This window comes from Balaenoptera physalus (genome assembly GCF_965194825.1).
Source record: "Balaenoptera physalus genome assembly, chromosome: 7".
Lineage (NCBI taxonomy): Eukaryota > Metazoa > Chordata > Mammalia > Artiodactyla > Balaenopteridae > Balaenoptera > Balaenoptera physalus.
Window position 1 is genome coordinate 14,566,846 of NC_138886.1, and position 19,377 is coordinate 14,586,222.

Genomic DNA, 19,377 nt, shown 5'->3' on the forward strand with positions numbered 1-19,377 from the left:
GACCACTGCTTACATTGCCTCCCATGACAGGGAGATCTTTCCCTCCTGCAACAGCCCCTCTCCCACCTTTGGTGTAACCCTGACTTCTACAGGGTCCTTTATGATGACAATGATGACACAGAGTCTGAGTTTACTGTGCACTTACTATGTGAAGGCTCCACTTCAGGAGTTTTGTAGGAACTGATTCATTCACTCTGTTCAGCTTGCCCTACTTTCCTCTTTGCTCTCACTCTCCAGCCATCTAACTCCTCCCCTTCAGCGCCTTAGCATAGACTTTTCCTTAGCACAGGAGCACCTCTCTACCTCCCTCACAGAGTGTTGTCGGGTGAAACGGGATGATGAACGTGAAAGCACCTAGTACCTGGCTGCCCATAGTGAGGGCCCAGCAAATGACAGCATTTTTATTGTCCTCACTCAGTACCAGCTTCAGCTGACTAGGAAATAAAGTATTTTCTTTCTCAGAGGTTCAGAGTTGTAACATTTCTTTCACTATCCACCTGGATGCTTATTCTCCATCTCTCAAGGTTTTAAGAGTATCCAAGATCTATGGGTGTGGTAAGAAAGTGTCATCACATCCTGGCTTAATTAAAGGGCAACATGATCATCCATTGTCAACACCACTGCCACCACCACCATCACCATCATCACCATCATCACTACCATCAACCTCATCATTGTCAACATTATCACCACCACCACCAACTCCATCATCACCATCGTCATCAACACCTTTATCATCAATGCCACCATCACCATCATCACCACCATTGCTAACATTATCATTGTCAACATCAACACCACCTCCATCTTCACCATCATCATTATCACCATTAGCATAACCACCACCACCATCATTGTCATCATCACTACCATCATCATTACCACCATTATTGCTGTCAACATCGTCACAGACACTACCACCTCCATCATCATCACCGTCATCACTACCACCACCATCATTGTCAATATCATCACCGCCACCACCACCACCATCACCACCACCACCACCACCACCATCACCACCACCACCACCACCATCATCACCATCTTTATCACCTTCATCATCATTAAAGGCTACTATATTTCAAGCCACCTATTTCACACCAGGCATTCTATCGGTTGCTTTATATGTTTTCTCTAATCTCCCAAATGACCTTTCCAGTTGAGGAAACTAAGGCTTAGAGAAGCAAAATAGCTCACCCAAGTTTGCATAGCAACTAAAGTGTCCCAGTCTGGATTTAAACCCATGTTTGGGTGACTTCATAGCCCAGGTGCTTTTTATCCAGCCCCTGGTCCATGCACCTTCAGTTTCCTATTCCTTCTACCAGCTTAAAAAGATGCCTCTATGAAATCCTGACTATACATCTGACTGTCATGCATTCCAGACAACTGTAACAAATCTAGGTTTAATTTAGAGTTGGCTTCTACAGAACTTGCAGTTATCTCTTACTTCTAAATCTTGTTCATATAAACTTCTCTTCCCCTGTATTTCTTCCATCTTGGGCTTAGGCCATTGGCTTTGGGATCAAAGTGCAAAAATTTTACATCCATCTTTATGTATCAAGTGCTGCCCACCTTCTGGACCCTGTCTTACTCCCAAACTGGAGCCACCTGAGCCCCACTTGTGACTTTGTCCTGCCACAAGGGCTAGGACTGTCCCTGACATGAGGTAAGAGAGGCCCCATCCTCACGCTCTGGGATTGAGCCCCACTCCCTCCACTTCCATTCTGGCCCAGATCTGAGGGGTCCTGTTTTATATCCCAAGTCATGTTTCTATTTGGTACCTTCTGCTTACCCAAGCCCTTCAGTTGAAGCCCAGGTCTTCCTACTGCTGGGCTTCATGACTGTCCCTCTTCATCCCAAGACTTGGTGGTTGAGGCCAGGACTTAGTTGGAAGGTCATCTCATCTATGAAGGTTTTCCTGGCCCCAGTGGTAGAACTGGCGCCATTCTCCTTTGTGACATGGAACACCGAACAGTTTCCATCATAGCACTCACATCTCCACGCCTTCATTTCTCTGACTCCCCCTACAAACAGTGAAATGAGACAATTTCAAGCTGGCTTCTTCGAGTCCCACCTTCATCCAAGCTTGATACTTTTCTTTCAGTTCATGATCATTCCATGAGATGCCCAAGGCCTCCATCCTCTGCTCTGGGGACCTTGTAAGTGTCAAATACTTGGGACCATGGATGGTTTTCAAGAGATGGACCAATTAGAGGCATAGTCTGCAGGGCACAGACTAATGTCACTGTGAGCTAGATGACCAGTGGCTGATGGGGCTGATCCCTGGCCCGTGGGGTTCCCTCGGGTGCTCCTGAGTTGGTTGGTGTTCCTGTGGCCTCTGTCACCTTAGGTACAAGGTCCTTTTCTTCCTCTAAGCAATCTCCACACCACCCTTTCTGGTCCTCATGGCCCCTTCTCTCCCTTTCTTCATTCTTCTGTCTTTTACATGGTTGCCGCCATCAGAAAATCTAGCTCTGCTGGTGTATGTCTGACTCTTTTCACCTTTGGCAATGTTCACAGAAATTTTTGTTTCACATTCCACAGAGGATGATTTATACCTCCTTGTACAGCCAGGGGATGGGCGCAGTGGAGAGACCCTCGGGGTCCAATTGAAAGAATCTGGGAGCCTCAGAGTCTGGGAGAAAGCACAGAGATTAATATGTACAAGCATTCCCTACCACACTGCATTTCCCATAAGAGCAAGGATTTGGTCTCATTTATCTTTCTTCCCACAGCACTTAACCTGGTGCTGGGCTCACAACAGGTGCTCAGTGAATGCTGTGAGTGATGGAATGAATGCAGATCTAGTTTTCTGGCTCTGACTTCCACCTGTCGCTTTTTCCGGATGTTGCTCCTACGAATCTGGGGCCGTGCTAACTCCTCTAGGGAAGCATAGCTCAGAAAGTCTAAGGAACCCTCTCAAGTCACGTGAGTAGCCACCTGAGTCAAGACTGTGGGGGCTGGAAGTGAACTCTGGTCTTTATAGCTGATACTTCTTCTGTTCATCAGTCATCTCTCATTTTCCCTAAAAAAGCTATGAGAACTATCTCATTTATACACTTTTTTTTTTTTAAATTCCTACTTGGATGCTCAGCTGTAATTCTTTAGGTTATTACTTAACCTCTCTGTACTTCTATTTCCCCATCTATGAAATGAGGATAATGACAGTATCTATCTAAGGTTTACTGTGAATTATTAGGTAATTTAATACGTGTGCAACACACTTAGCTACAAGGCTTGAACATAATAGTATTATATAAGCATTATAGGTATTAGCCATTGTTATTATTTTTATTGTTAATGGTGGAATAAGAGTGTATTTTAATGTGGTACTCATTCTTTAAGACCCTATTCAAATGCTGCCTCTTCTATAAAGCTGCCCTCACCTCGGAGCCCTGATCAGAATCAGTCTCTCTCTTCCTTCCCCCCGTCTGTTCTCTTTTACGGTATTTCTGTGGGCATCTCTCTCAATGGCCTAGTGTGTTTTGCTCACCCTTGGGACCCGATGTAGACAGTGGGTGCCCTGTAAATGCACAGTGAATTGTCCAGGAGCTGGAGAAATCATCTCCATTCTCCAAACCCTGGGGGCTCCTTGGGCTTTCTCCAGAAGTGTGAGGGTTAAGGAAGTCATCCCTGGAAGATGCTGGAAGGTGGGCTGTTGGCTCCAGGAAAGCCTGCTTCTGCCTCCGCTTCCAAGCCTGCATCATCGTTCCTGCCTTGCACTTAATGAGCACCCAAAGTGATTCTCTATTGCTTGTAATTCACCAAAATTGTTCTAACATTTGGAAGGGCCCGGAAATTGACAGCCTCATACCCCAGTTTGCCTGTCTGTCTCAATGCCTTGTAGAAGGCTGAGCTGATTGCTTCTCCTGCAACGATTATCCTGGAGCTTCAGACAGCATCAGAGGAAATAAACAATTGGAAAGGTTAGAGACAGCGGCTGGAGGGGAGAAGGCAGGGAGGGGATTCAGGAAAACCTGGGCGAGCAGCTGCGTTTGAGGTGAGCCGGAGGCTGACCTGAGAATTGGGGAGAGGAAGATGGAGGGGAGAACTACCTCCGATTCTCAGAAAATCTCAGCGACTATTGGAAACTGAAGTGGCACTAGAGACAGCAAGTATGTCTCCTTAGGACCTTCTGGAATATTCTGACCTCACCTTATTGTTTTATAGAAGAAAAAAACTGAGGCCTGGGGGGGCGGGGAAGGGGTTGACTTGGCAGAGTGAATGGCAAAGACAGATTGAAGTCAGATCTCCTGTCATCTCTAAAATAGACTTACAAATATCTCACTGTTGCTGAGAAGATTATAAATAGCATAGGTCAACACCGAACTGGGCTTGGCTCAGAGAAGGTGCCTTAGAAGGGCGTGCCTACCACAGGATCAAAGCCAGGACCATACGAGCCAGCACGGGCTGGCTGCCCAAGGAGGGACACAAATAGAGGAGAAGACGTAGCCCCTCTCGCCTGGAGGCACCAACGGCTGCCAGGACCAAGTCCTCCCAGGGCCGGGATTCTGTCTCAGGTTTGTCTGCTGTCCCACTGAAGGTCAACCCCATCACCTAAGCCTGGTGTCCCACCCCTTCCTGAGCCCGCAAAGGAGCCCGCTCTGTCCTTCCCGTCTTGTTATCACCAATTCCTGTGTACTGGGCTGTTCCTGTGGCATACAAGCATACCTATTTTATCACCCTCTGCTTTCTGCATCATTTCTCTGCACCCCTATAAACAAGGCTCTTGGAAAGAGTTGTTGGCGCTAGACACTCACTCAGCTCTCGTCCCCTCCTCAATCCACTCCAGTCAGGCTATCGTCCACCTCCTTCTCCTGGGCCTGCTCATATCAAGGTCAAAAATGACCTATGGCTTGCCAAAGCCAAGGCCTACTCCAGGCATCACTGTGCTGAGTTCTCTGTGGAAATCAACATGGGCACTCCCTAAACTCTTGGAACATGTGCTTCTCTTGCACCCACTTCTGCCGGTCATCTGTCTACCTCCCTGGCCCTCCCTGGTCACCCCCTCACTCTTTTCTATGCTGCAGGCCCTGTCCTCAGCTTCTTCTCTTCTCTACCTGCACCTGCTCCCTAGATGATCTCACCAGTGCTGTCAATTACATGCTGAAAGACTCTTGATTTTATATCCAGTTTTACATCTGATTTTATATTTTAAGCTTGAGCTTCTATAATGAGCTTTGGACCTTTATATTCAAGTGTCTACTTGAGTCCATGAATGTGTCTATTGACTCCATTTCTGTCTCAAAACCTCTGCATTGCCTGGCTGCCACCTCGTCTTTCGGATTTCAACTCAAATGGCACTTTTTAGAGAGCGCTTTGCCACCGCCCTGGCTGAAACAGCCTCACAGGAATTCTTTGTTACATCAACTGACCCTATCATCTTTGTAACATGGATCAATAACTGAAATTGTTCTTCCTTCCCTCCCACTCTCTCTCCCCTCTCCTCCCCTCCTCCCTCCCACCTCCCTCCCTCCTCCCTCTCTCCTCTCTTTTTCTTTCTTCCTCCCTTCCTCCCTTCCTTCCTTCCTTTCTTTCTTTCTTTCCTTCTTTCTCTTTCTTTCTTTTTTCCAAAGTCATCCAGCTACTACGTGGCAAAAGCAGGATTTGAACTCAGTACATCTGCCTTCCAAGGCTGCCTTCTTCCACCTCACTGTAACTCCCTTTATTAGCATATCACAAGCCTTTATAGTAATTAAATTATTTTAATTTTGTCCCTTTAAAATTTGTCATTATGCAACTATCAATCAGAATGTCAATCAATGTAAAAGTACCAGTGTTTCTGAATTGTGTTAATACAATTATGACTTTAAAAAATGAGTCTTAATAGACTGTCAGCTCCTTAAGGGCAGACACAATGCCTTAACCCTACCCATTTCTGCATCTCATCATCTAGACAAGGGCTTGCAAGGAGTAGGTTTACTAATGAGTGACTGCTACAGTAATGTTGTATAATGAACATCCCTAAATGTCAGTAGCTTATAACAACAAGCATTTTTTCTTCGTCTCATGAAGGTCAACTGTGGTTTAGCTGATCTAGGCTGGGTTTCACTGGGTGACTCTGTTCTAAACTATGGCCGGCTGGGCTTGGCTCCAGATGGTGGGTTTGCCTTGGGGGCTAAGCTGAAGGACAACAGCTATCTGAGAAACTGTCTCATGACAGATCACCAGACCACAGGGGTCCAGCCAATCCACCAAGATACATGAGGCTCTGCTTGCATCACACCTTCTGACATTCCATTGGCCAATGCAAGTCACATGCCCAGCCCAACATCAGCTGGCAGGGAGGGGGAAGAGAGTGACTATTTACTGAACACTAACCTGCACTACGACCTAGACCTTCATGAAGGTTGACCTAAGCTTTGGGGCCTGACTTTAAGTAAAGAGCACTCTTCTTCCTGGGCCAGACATCCTGAGACTAATGCCTTTGATTCTTGAGAATCTGAGGATCACAAGTCAGGAGCCACTTAGCAAGCCAGTCTCAAAGGACCCTCTCAGGACCATGCTTGGTGAGTGCCCTGCCTGTGTCCATGGGATCTCCTGGCTTGTACCTAAGGGCAGCCCAGGGCTAGGAGAAGAACATGAGTCTAGTGTCAGGGAGACTGAATCCTCCACATAACAGAGAATCTACATTCTCGTCTAAGGGCCTCATGCCTGGCTTTGCTCCCTGGCTAACCTCACCTCCCTTTATCTTCTCCCCGTCTCCCTCATCCTGGACTTCCTCTGGTTTCTGGCACACAGCAAGCTCTCCTTCCTGCCTCAGCTTTCTACTTGCTGTTCTCTTTGCTCAGAAGGTCCTCACCTGAGATAGTCACATGACTGGTTCCTTCTTACCCTCCAGATTCCAGCTCAATTTTCATCTGTTCACAGAAGTCTTTCCTAACCAACTGATTGAAAATAGCACCCCCATCGCGCTCTCTTACCACCTGGATTTATTTTCTTTATTGCCTTTGCCTTTATCCAAAATTATATTTTTTCTTATTTATTATCTGTCTGCGTCTAGAAAAGAAATCCCATGAGGGGAAGGATCAAATCTGATTCAGAGCTGTTTTCGGAGGCTAGAATATCCATAGAAGGTGCTGAATAAATATTTGTTGAATGAATGAACACACGAATTAGCTGGATAACCTTGTGCAAATGACTTTGTAAACTCAGTTTCTTTTTCTGTGAAATGGGACCACTACAGCAGGCATTGGTAATTGACAGGATTTAGGGGTAATGTATGTACCGTGCTCAGCGTGGTTCTAGGTACATAGTAGGTGCTTGAAGTGGAAGCTCCTGAAATAATAATAATAATAATAATTATCTAAGCCCAGGGCTTCTTCTGCTACCTGCTCCAGCCCTGAAGCTTTTTATTTTTCCCAGGGCTTTCCTGGCTGGTCTCGGCAGTCCCCATCTGCCCACCCTCCAGGAGCCAGGGAGGCCAAGAACAGGCTGCGGCAATGAAGGGAAATGGGATTGGAAAGGATACTTAATTCTCAAGAATTGTCCCCAAACCCAGAAACGACATGCTAAATCAGAGTCCTTCCCATAACTCACAGTCTATCTCCATGGAAATGGGCACCATATGGAGTTAATTAGTAGAACAACAAAACAATCAATTAGTTCCTTAATTAGTTTTACTAAGAAATGATAACAAACAAACACAAACACTTTATTCCAACTAATGCCTGAGCCACAGGGATAGTTTAATGGCCTTGGGAAGCCAGCTCAGGCACCGGGGGCCGCTGAGAATGGAGATTTATTCCCCTGATATTGACAGGTTCCCAGGTCTCTGTCCAGCTTGTGTGTTTCATCTTTATGATCAATTATTTACAATGTCTGAACACAGCTGAGTGGTCGTCTGGGAGCTTTTCTTTCTAGATAGGGAAAAATATGCCATAACTCAAATCACATGAAGCTACCAGGCTCTGGAATGGTCATTCCCCGAATCATTTATTTGACAAATATTTACTGAGTATTTGCTAGGTGCCAGGCATGGTGCTGGGCACAGGGTAGAGAGGGCGGTAAGAAGTGATTGCCTGAGGGGCTCACTTTGGAGGTGGGTGTGGGAGGGGAGGGCAGATCAGAGGAGTAAGTCAACACAATTGTCACACATCTAGTTAAATGCTGGGGTAGGGGCTCCAGAGCACAGGGGTGGGACTGGGGGTTGTGAGAGGGCCGGGGAGGGATCTGGAAAGGCTTTAAGGAGGAGGTAGGTGATGGCTGAGCCTCCAGGGGTGAATAAAATGAAGATCCTTCTCAACAGGTAGACTGGTCCAGTAGAAGGAGCACGAGGCTGGGATTTGGAAGACCTAGGCTCTCCAGGCTTGAGGCTGCATCAAAATCCATATGGTTCCCCACCTGCAAAATGGAGAGAATGATACCCAAGTTTCTCCTCTCAAAGGGTTGTTATGAGGATCAAATAGATGGGGAAGCTTCTTATAAACCACAAGAAGTTTCCCACAACCAGACAGAAGCTCTGAACAGAAGACGGGAGGTGAGAGGGGGGGTCCTAGAGATGCTCCTCCTTCCAGAGGGATCTACAAAGGAAAGGGACACTCCAGGAGCACCTGGGACATATCTATATCTAAGTCTATATCTATATCTATGTCTATATCTATATATCTATATCTATATCCATCTGTGCATGTGTATAAAGCATACATATATGTATGTATGTATCTAGGCATACATGAATATCTATCTACCTACTTATCTATCATCTATCAAGGAAAATCCATTTTTAAGAGATAATGCATGTTAATGATAAAAATAATTGAACCCTAGAGATTGTCATATTGAGTGAAGTAAGTCAGACACAGAAAGACAAATATCATATGATATTGCTTATATGTGGAATCTAAAAAAAGGGTACAAATGAACTTATTTACAAAACAGAAGTAGAGTCACAGATGTAGAAAACAAACTTATGGTTACCAAGGGATAAGGGAAGGGGGAGGGATAAATTGGGAGATTGGGACTGACATATACACACTACCATATATAAAATAGATAACTAATAAGAACCTACTGTATATATAGCACAGGGAACTCTACTCAGTACTCGGTAATGAACTACATGGGAAAAGAATCTAAAAACAAGAGTGGATATATGTATATGTGTAACTGATTCACTTTGCTGTACACCTGAAAGTAACACAACTCTTATAGTTGTAAATCAACTATACTCCAATAAAAATTTTAAAAAAAATAATTGAAGCAGTGAAAAATAAGTCGCCTTCTTCCTATCCCTGACCCCCACTTGCAAAGTCTCCAGAAGCACCACTGTTACCTGTTTCTTCTGCACCCTTCAGAGGCACTCTCTGTTTAGGCAATACATTTTCACAAAGTCTTTCTTTTCTCTAAAACATACTGTCGTGCACTTTTAGTTTTTCACGTATTACACCCCGGACAGTGGTCCATCTCAGTATCTTTGGATTTACCATATTCTTTTTTATGGCTGGTTGCCATTTTATCCTATGGATGTTAGTTTATTTAACCATTCTCCTTTTATGGACATTTAAATTGTCTCCCATATCTTGCGACCCTAAGCAACGGGTTCTTCTGTTCATTATCTATGAAACTTTAAGTAATAGATCCAGTTTTCTATTTCTTGAGGTAGTTTCTGTTGACTCACTTGATCTTTATTGATGGTTAAGGGTAATCAGTACCCCCTTTTTATTTTTGTGCCTTTTTTCGTGGGTTTATTGCCAGTAAGAACTTGAACTAATGTGAAATAATTGATGACAAAATATACAAATGAAATGCAAGGTCAGTGTCGCAGACTCACTACTATTACAGGGACAGAAACAGGTAGTAACACACTTGAACATAAACGTTAAATAACAGTCCACTAAAAGGCAGACATGTGGCATCTTTCCCTCCATTCCCCCATCCCTACTCAAGACCTCACAGGTGTTTGGACTATAATTATGGTCTTCTGGTCCACTGATTGGCTGGCCCATAATTTGAACAAAGAGAACTAGGAGTGGGCAGTAGACAAATCTTATAAGATGTGTGGCTCCCAGCCACGTTGGGCAAAGGGAAGCAGAGGAACCTGGTTGAGAGACAGCCCAGAGAGAAGCAGAAGCTCGTGGCCTGTAGCAACTGATACCTTTGGTTCCTGGTACATTCCTGCTTAGCTACTCTGAGCCTATGAAAACATTCTTGCCTGAGCTATCTCAGGGAGGGAGTCCGTTCCTTTGCTGTCAAACAACACCGAAGTCAAACAGTAGATAAAAATGATATTCCTTTTCTATAAGATTGCAAGAGACTAGAATAACATCTGGATGAAATGTGTTCATTTGATCACTAGTCCTTAAATGTGATCAGCTATGTCTTAATCAAATTCCGGTTTTTCTCGCCAGGCTTGAGTAATGCATATTTTTCTATCTCTGTTGGCCACCTTTAATTGAAGACACTTTTTCAAGAGCTTGTCCTTAGGCAATAGCGTTCTTATGCCAATGTGGGCTCAGCACTGGAGAGGCAGCTTGATGTAGAGGTGGCAGTGTGGTTTGTGGTCCCCGGGTTCAGATAGCAGTGGTACCTCATATTATTTGTGAGACCTTGAGCAACTTGTTGCATCCTTTTGTTTCCTTGTCTGTAAAATGAAAATAATAATAATAACCTCACTGGGTTATCGTGAGGCTTAAACGTGCTAATGTAGGCAACTGCTTTGAATACTCTTGTAGGTAGAAAGTTTTATGAGTGTTTCTCCTATTATTGGTTTCTCATATGTGCTGTTTTCAGGATTGTTAGAAAAACTTCCCTTTGAACCACTAGTTTCTTATGAGCAAAACAAATTTCCCTTCTCTGTGTATCCATTTCTCTCTGTTTCAGCTAACTTGCCGGAGAGGATATTACGGAGAACATAAAGCAAGCATCTTTCCCGCAGTTCTTAGCGTCTTCAATTAAACAAAGAAAAACAGTACAAACCCAGCCTCCCTCCACCTCAGGAACGGTGACCCTCTAGCCAGACTCTCAGTTTTCCCTCAGTTTGAAGAAAATAATTTTACCCTCTCACATCCAATCAATATCTTTGCTGGGTCTATTGTGAGCTGATAATTTAAATACAATTGTCTCCCTAGCAACCATCCTTTCACAGTCTGCCTTCTTGCCTTTGAAAGAGCTTGCAGTTACAAAATTCAGTTTCAGCCAGAAACTTTTCTTTTTTTCTCTGCAGGAACTAGCTTCTCTTCCAAAATAAACTCTTTAAAAAATGGAAAAATGGAACAGAATTTCTAAAGTAAAAGTTAAAAAAATTTTTTTTTCTAATTATAAAGGTAATTGAACAGGATTTTAAACAGAGACAGAAGTGGTTTTATTGCCTCTACTTCTTTAGCTCCAGAATGGTCTATATGGGGCAGAGAGAAAGAGGGCAGGGAGAACCCAGTTAGACTTAGGGAATGTAGGGGTTGGAGGAAGGCATACAGGTAATTTAGTGTGACCTCCACTTTCTCCTTCCTCTATTTGACAATTGAAGAAACAGAAGCCCTGAGATTTAACAGCCAGGCCCAAAGGCAGGGAGCTAGGATAGGAGGCCAAGCTGGGATTTCAGCCCTGTCCCGTCTCTAAGCCCAAAGGATTCTTGCCACTATAATGTGGCCTTTGAGATTTCTTGGGGGAGGTGATGATGAACAAATACAAAGAGGACAGGGCTTTGAAATCAGGTAAACCCACAGTGGAGTCAGTGGGTATAGTGACCAGCTGTCCCAGTTTGCCAACATGGGAGGGGGTTTCCAGGACATGGGACTTTCAATGCTCAAACTGGGAAAGTCTTGGGCAAACCTTGACAAGTAGGTCATCTTACTGCTAAGCCAATCTCTAGGTGATTTGGGGAAATTTGGGTCTCAATTTCCTTATCTGTGTTCAATCATAATAGTTCATTTCATGGGGCGTTGTGAGGATAAAATAACAAAAATGAATATTAGCTTCCTTCCTTTCTCTCCTGACTTATTCTGTCCAATAAGAAGCTCTTGAATTTCTTTAGCTGGAAAAAGCTTAAAAGTGATAGTGATGCTTCTTCCCCATGTTGGCCCAGGTCGGGGGAGGCAGAGGAATGAGATTTTTATTCCAGAAGGTCTGATACTCAGAGATAACAGTCCTAGGAGACTCCCCCAAATGCCACCCACAACGTGAAAAATCAAAATTAGCTTCTTGGCTGCTTTTGGCAGCTGTGATTAATCATTTCGTAACGAGACCGTCAAAGCACAGCTATTTATTTGCATGGGATCAGGAAGATTATGGAATATAACATTTTCATAAATTTGTTAGGATTCTAGATATATGTTAGTGTGATGAATAGTTCAGGCTGCAATAGATGTTTTCATTTCAATAAAGTTATTTTGGGGATATATTTACATGATGAAATAACCTATTATTTATCCAACTGCATTTTTATGAACTAATTTTTCTTTTTATGCCGACTTGCAATGGTGATTCATTACTTTCTGCCCTTCAATTTTTCTTTCCTTATAAATGGTTTCTTGTTTATTATTATTATTTCTTTAGTATGATCACAATTTTATTATATCTTATATATAACTTTGATAGTACATATACCAACATGTTAATAAAAGTTACCTTTTGCTTTGCCATTATGGGCAATTTTTAGTTGCTTTTTTTTAAGCTTCTTTATTGGAGTATAATTGCTTTACAATGGTGTATTAGTTTCTGCTTTATAGCAAAGTGAATCAGCTATACATATACATACATTCCCATATCTCCTCCCTCTTGCGTCTCCCTCCCAACCATCCTATCCCACCCCTCTAGGTGGTCACAAAGCACCAAGCTGATCTCCCTGTGCTATGCGGCTGCTTCCCACTAGCTATCTATTTTACATTTGGTAGTGTATATAAGTCCATGCCACTCTCTCACTTCGTCCCAGCTTACCCTTACCCTTCCCTGTGTCCTCAAGTCCATTCTCTACGTCTGAGTCTTTATTCCTGTCCTGCCCCTAGGTTCTTCAGAACCTTTTTATTTTTTTTTTTAGATTCCATATATATGTGTTAGCATACAGTATTTGTTTTTCTCTTTCTGACTTACTTCACTCTGTGTGACAGACTCTAGGTCCATCCATCTCACTACAAATAACTCACTTTCGTTTCTTTTTATGGCTGAGTAATATTCCATTGTATATATGTGCCACATCTTCTTTATCCATTCATCTGTCGATGGACACTTAGGTTGCTTCCATGTCCTGGCTATTGTAAATAGAGCTGCAATGAACATTGTGGTACATGACTCTTTTTGAATTATAGTTTTCTCAGGGTATATGCCCAATAGTGGGATTGCTAGGTCATATGGTAGTTCTATTTTTAGTTTTTTAAGGAACCTCCATACTGTTCTCCATAGTGGCTGTATCAATTTACATTCCCACCAACAGTGCAAGAGGGTTCCCTTTTCTCCACACCCTCTCCAGCATTTATTGTTTGTAGATTTTTTCATGATGGCCATTCTGACTGGTGTGAGGTGATACCTCATTGTAGTTTTGATTTGCATTTCTCTAATGATTAGTGATGTTGAGCATCCTTTCATGTGTTTGTTGGCAATCTGTATATCTTTTTTGGAGAATGTCTATTTAGGTCTTCTGCCCATTTTTGGATTGGGTTGTTTGTTTTTTTGATATTGAGCTGCATGAGCTGCTTGTAAATTTTGGAGATTAATCCTTTATCAGTTGCTTCATTTGCAAATATTTTCTCCCATTCTGAGGGTTGTCTTTTCGTCTTGTTTATGTTTTCCTTTGCTGTGCAAAAGCTTTTAAGTTTCATTAGGTTCCATTTCTTTATTTTTGTTTTTATTTCCATTTCTCTAGGAGGTGGGACAAAAAGGATCTTTCTGTGATTTATGTCATAGAGTGTTCTGCCTATGTTTTCCTCTAAGAGTTTTATAGTGTTTGGCCTTACATTTAGGTCTTTAATCCATTTTGAGTTTATTTTTGTGTATGGTGTTAGGGAGTGTTCTAATTTTCTTGTTTATTATTTTAAAGTGTATGTCTCCCTTCAGATCCCTTGGCCAGTTTCACATGGGATCATTGCCCTACAGCCAACTGCTTCGAAAAACCAAGGGATTTCAAATAAAATGAATCATTTTTTACTAATTGTGTCTGGGCTGTGCCACCTACTGGGTCTGTGACCTTGGGCAAGCCACTTTCTCTCTTTGAGACTCAGTTTCCCAACTCTGAGGGATTTTGGCCACAATATGTTCTCAATTAGTACTTGTCAAAGGAATAAATGGATGATGGAATGAGGAGAGTGAAGGCATTTGTTTGGCCTTGGGAAAGGTTTAGGTTGGGAGGGTCATATCAAGGCATGCTTCTTTTGGTGGGAGGTTTACCTGTTATCTGCCAGAGAGGTAGACAGAAACATCTCTCACTCTCTTTCTCTCTCTCTTTTTTAACCAGTCTGCCATTTTTTCATCAACAATAAAATAAGAAGAGGCTATTGATTCTTGAAAGGCTTTGGACACCTGTTACTTTGCTGAGTTTGGGGAATTAAATTTCTTAGAAAAATAAGGTTTTTTGGGGGGGAGGAGGATTTTATACCTACTTCCTTCAAATAAATCAGGGCAACCATCAATAAATGGCATAGAAGAAGGTTGTAATTATATGGAGAGAGTGTGATTAGGTAGATATCTCTCAACCTAATAGCTATCAAAATAATCTAGAAGAGAAAGTAGATTCCAGAAGAACCAAACCCAGGAGTCCCAGGTTCTAATCTGCATTGCCATGTGACCTTGAGCAAGCCATACCCCTCTGGGTCTTCCCTTCCTCATCTATGTGACAAGGAAGCTGGATTGGGTAGCCATGGGTTATTTAATGTCCTAAGAATTTAGTGCAGTGTTTCTAAAAATGGGGTCATGAGACTTTGGGGGCTGCAAAAATATTCTTGGGGACTCCTTGAGTTATGAGAATTTGTTTCATTGCTTTCATTTCCTTCTCCTTTTACAAGTTTTATAGACAAAGCTTCTCTAGCAGTGCTAATTCACCATTGCAAGACACTTTCATACAATAAGACTTCATTTTATTAACTTAATATTTTTCCAACCCAGGTTGGAGGACCTGGGAGGACTGGGGTGGCCTGTGAGAAGTATTTTCCTTGAAAGGGGATTTATATAGTATTCAAATTCTAGAAATAGTGCTTAGCTTATATGTATCAATACGGAGTTTTCAAAACACAAGAAGGAAAGATGAAAAACTTGATTCATGAAATGGCCAAGAATAAGAATAAAATACTACAAAGCAGGTGGCGGTGACAAGATGGTGGTGGTTCTGTGTGTCATTGTTAGTGGTGGAAGGGAGGCAGGAGACATTTTAAATAATTCATTCAACAAATATTCACTGAGTGTTTACTATATGTTGAGAACCCATAAAACATAAGCACTGAGGAGACAGGAAAGTTATTCAGTGCCTGCCTTCCAGATGGTCATGGTAAACGGGGCTGGTGTACAAGTAGAGCAAGTATTGTAGTTTAGTGTGATAAGGGCTGTGTTAGAACAAGCATGGTGGCCATGGAGTCCAGAAGAAGGTGGATTTGGGTATATGGAGAGAGCATGGACAGTGGGAAGGTAACTTCTGAGCTGAGCTGTGAAGAAAGGGCAAGAACTCTCAGACAGAGGAAATGCAGCAGAAAGAATTGCTTGTGCAAAGGGGGAAATGATAGAGGAGAGAGTAATTCACTCCGACTGGAGTATGAAGGCTGCGGTGGTAACATTTAGAGGGCTGTATCTTGAAGGACTGTGTGGACCAAATGGAGAAGTTTGGTCCTTTTCCTATAGCGATAGGGAGCCATGGGAGGTTTGTACACAAGAAAGTGACACAGTCAGATATGAGTTTTAGAAAGATCCCATTGACAGCTGTTTGTGTTGAGGGTAGACTGGAGGCAGAGGGGGATGAGTAAGGGGGGATGGATTCCGCTGTCCAGGGGAGAGATGATATATGCTGGCCAGGACTGTGGCAGAGGATGTGGGTAAAAGGGGGTCGGTGCTGGGCTGAGTGATATTTAAGGAGACTAAAGGGAGATTAGATATGAGAGGTGATGGAGTAGGAGACTCCAAGAAGACTCCTAGGTTCCTGGCTTGAATGCTGTTTGCTGAAATCAGGAGATGATCAGGTGAGGTGAAGACAGTTTTGTGCAGGTTGATTTTGAGATGTTCCTGGGAAATCTAAAATGGAGCATAAGTTTGGAGGGGAGACCAGGAGACTCTTCTTTTCCCTCCTGATCTCATCATGAAATTGTTTCATGAACTTAACTTCCCAGCCACATAATGGGTAAGACAGGCAGTTCTGTCATTGGGACTTAGACCTGAGTTTGAATTCTCTTCCGTTAGTTACTTATTCGGTGACTTTAGGCAGGTCACATCCTGCTTGAGTCCCGTCTAATTTCTGAAATGGAAAAAATAGTGTCTATGTCATGTTGTGTCTGGGAAGCTTAAGTAACGTAATGAATGTAGTAGGTGTACCAGGAAGGGTAGTTCTTTCCAACTTGCTTTGTGTTTATATCCTCAGCTCTGCTTCTCCTCTAATCTTCCCAGTATAGCAAATTCTTAAAAGTTGAAACCTGAATTTCTTTAAGGGAAGATGTTGTCTTTGTTTATAAAAATACCTTCTTGGGGCATAGGGGCCATAAGAGGTAAAGCATTGGAAAGAGATGCCCAAAGTGTTCTGTTCAACTTAGTAAGGAAATGTGAGAGGGAAGGGAGGAAGGGGAGAGAAGGGAAGGGGATGGGGAGAAAGAAAGAGCTTGCGGTAGTGAGAGGGATGGGAGATTGTGGTTGGTGAAAATTCCTTGATGGTGGTGGGACCAGAGGATATATTAGAAACCATGATATCTAATGTTTACTAAAAAGTTATTTGCATTCATATGATATAAATTCCTTCTCTAGCCCCTTACCCCAAATGATCAGTAAAGTTGACTGTGCCCAAGAATGCTCTGTGTGCATGAAATGTTTCTGGTGACAACTGTGGATGGATTTGAGTTTCTCATTGGGTCTGGGTGGTGTGAGATAAGGTAGAACATGATCAGAAGGGAGATGTTCCATTAATAGAGCAAATTCTACAGATGCAAGAAGTCAGAGTTAGGATGACTCTGGAGAGCTGTGTGCTTCCACAGGTGTGGAATGGACCTGATTGACAAACCTGATTATCATCTTCATTCATGCATTCATTCATTCATTTCTTCAACAAATATTTATTAACTGCCTACTATATGTCAATCACTTTCATAGGCACTAGGAACATCTCTGTAAGCAAAACAAAGTTCTTGCCCTTAGAGAGCTTGCATTCTTATTGAGGAGAACTACTAAAAATTAATAGAAAAAATATCTTATATCATGTCAGATAGCAATAAGAGTTATTAACAAAACTAAAACAGAGTAAGCAAAGATACAAGGGTGGTGATTTAGAAAGGGTGATTCGAGAAGTTCTCCTTAAGGAGGTGGCCTTTGAACAGAGACCTAAATTAAGTGAAGGGGAAAGTCATAGTTAGATCCTGGTAGAGCTGCTGGACAGACATAGTAAGAGCTTTCTCCTCATCTTCCTTGTGACCTTGGGCAAAGGACAACTTCTCAGCCCTCAGTGTTCTCATCTAAGACTAGGGTTGATATCAACTTCCCATGGTGGAGGTAAGCATTCCAAGAGATCACAAAGGTTATTTGGAAATAGAAAATGCAGCCCACATACAAGGGACTGTGGAAGACCCAACCAAGGATGGGAGTTAATTCCACTTCTTGCTGTGGGAGTTTGGTGTGGATCATGTCCCGGGTGAGTTGTGTCCGCTCTCTTGGGGGATTGCCAGGTGTGGGAACTAAGCTTGAAGATGGACCATGTATTAGAATGTGAATGTCCAAACTCTGCTGAAGTGACCTGGGAGAAGTGCCTTAATACAGACTACTTCCAGAGTCTCATGAATTCTGTATTACAGCAAGTCATCTCATGATTTTGCAATTCTCTTGCTGATAGTACAGCCCCTGATGTATTTAACATTACAACTCAGGCAGAAAGACCTGATAAATCTTGGCTGCATAATGCCTTGGCTACTTGGATCCATTCCCTGCTTAACCCTTCACCCACTGACCAGTCCCTTTTGAAGAATTACATTGAAGAATCTGGCGTTGTCTTCACCTTTCCCTGGCCTTGTGGATATTTGTCATTCCTTCTGGCCTCTGTGGCAGACATCTTTGGTTGCTTACCCAGTAGCCATTATTCTTTCTTATTATTGAGGCTGAAAATACCATATATTGTTTTCCTAGCCTCCCTTGCAGCATGGAGGTGTATATCCATTATCTCTTACTGCAATAGTGCTGTATAACAAACCTCCCCAAAACTCAGTGGCTTAAGACGATAAGCATTTATTTAGCGCATGAGTCTGGGAGAGTCGATTTAGTCTGAGCTCAGCTGTGGGTTTCTTTTGGCCTTAGCTGGGCATACTCACATGTCTGCTGGTTGGCAGCTGGCATGAGTGAGCTCTCATCCTCCATCAGGGTAACTCAGGCATGTTCTAATGGCAATTGCAGAGGATTAAGAAGTGGAAATACACATGGCCTCCTTAGAACTAACATGTCATCACGTCAGCCACATTCAACTGGCCAAAGTAAATTACAAATCCAGCTTGGATCCAAGGGATGGGGAAATAGACTTTGCCTCTTAGGTAAAGAAAAATACAGAAGCTCATGGCAAAGGTTATAAATACAGGGAGAGGAGAAGAACTGGAGCAATTATACAACCAACCGTAGTATATGACCTAATCCTAGATGATTCTATGCCTTGAGGCTATATTGCAATCATGAAAGAACACGCCTAATGACCAAGTCAATATAGTGAGAAGCAGAAAGTTGGAAAAAGTCCAAGTTCTTGACCATGTAGTAGTTGGTCCTCTGGACAAACCCTAGAGTCACCTGCCTATGGATATCATGTTATGTGAGATAACACATTTTTCTCATCGTTAAATCACTCAAAAACATTGGATATTCTGTAACTTGCTGCTGAAGGCACTTCCAGCTATGTTAACCCATGAAGTTTGGCCTCCCTTTTCTCCGTTTTGGGAGCTTGCTTTATGAGCGGAGATCGAATGCTATGACAGATGCTGGGCTTGCCGGGTGATTGCATTCCCAGTCTCCCTTGTAGCAAGGTCATAGGCCCATGATCCAAGTGTCCACATACGCCCCAGATTTTGAATTAGAAGTAGCAATATGAAGAAATGGGATGGACCACTTGGGCAGTGGTGGCTTTGATGGCAGCTGCCTGTGATGTCCTGATGCCCCATTGCCACCTTGGAATAAACATCATGGCAGTTAACCCAGTGATCCACTGAATGAGACCCAAGAGAGGGAGACTAATTTGATCCAGAAAAGAAGGTTTATCAGAACCCAGAGGGCTGCCTGGATGCTGGGCCAGCA

At 43.0% G+C, this 19,377-nt stretch overlaps 1 protein-coding gene and 1 long non-coding RNA gene across 2 annotated transcripts in view; one reads left to right on the forward strand and one right to left on the reverse strand.

Moving 5' to 3' along the window:
- The window catches only part of LOC309664718 (uncharacterized protein), a 331,041-nt gene continuing 311,664 nt past the window's right edge, over positions 1 to 19,377 (reverse strand). Inside the window, exon 4 of the mRNA XM_082470456.1 lies at positions 1 to 8,346. Coding sequence (XP_082326582.1) covers positions 586 to 1,068 — 483 coding nt within the window. The 5' untranslated portion in view covers positions 1,069 to 8,346 and the 3' untranslated portion in view covers positions 1 to 585. The remainder of the gene's footprint in view (positions 8,347 to 19,377) is intronic.
- The window catches only part of LOC309664725, a 23,878-nt gene continuing 12,844 nt past the window's right edge, over positions 8,344 to 19,377 (forward strand). Inside the window, exon 1 of the long non-coding RNA XR_014266004.1 lies at positions 8,344 to 8,482. This is a non-coding gene — a long non-coding RNA (uncharacterized lncRNA). The remainder of the gene's footprint in view (positions 8,483 to 19,377) is intronic.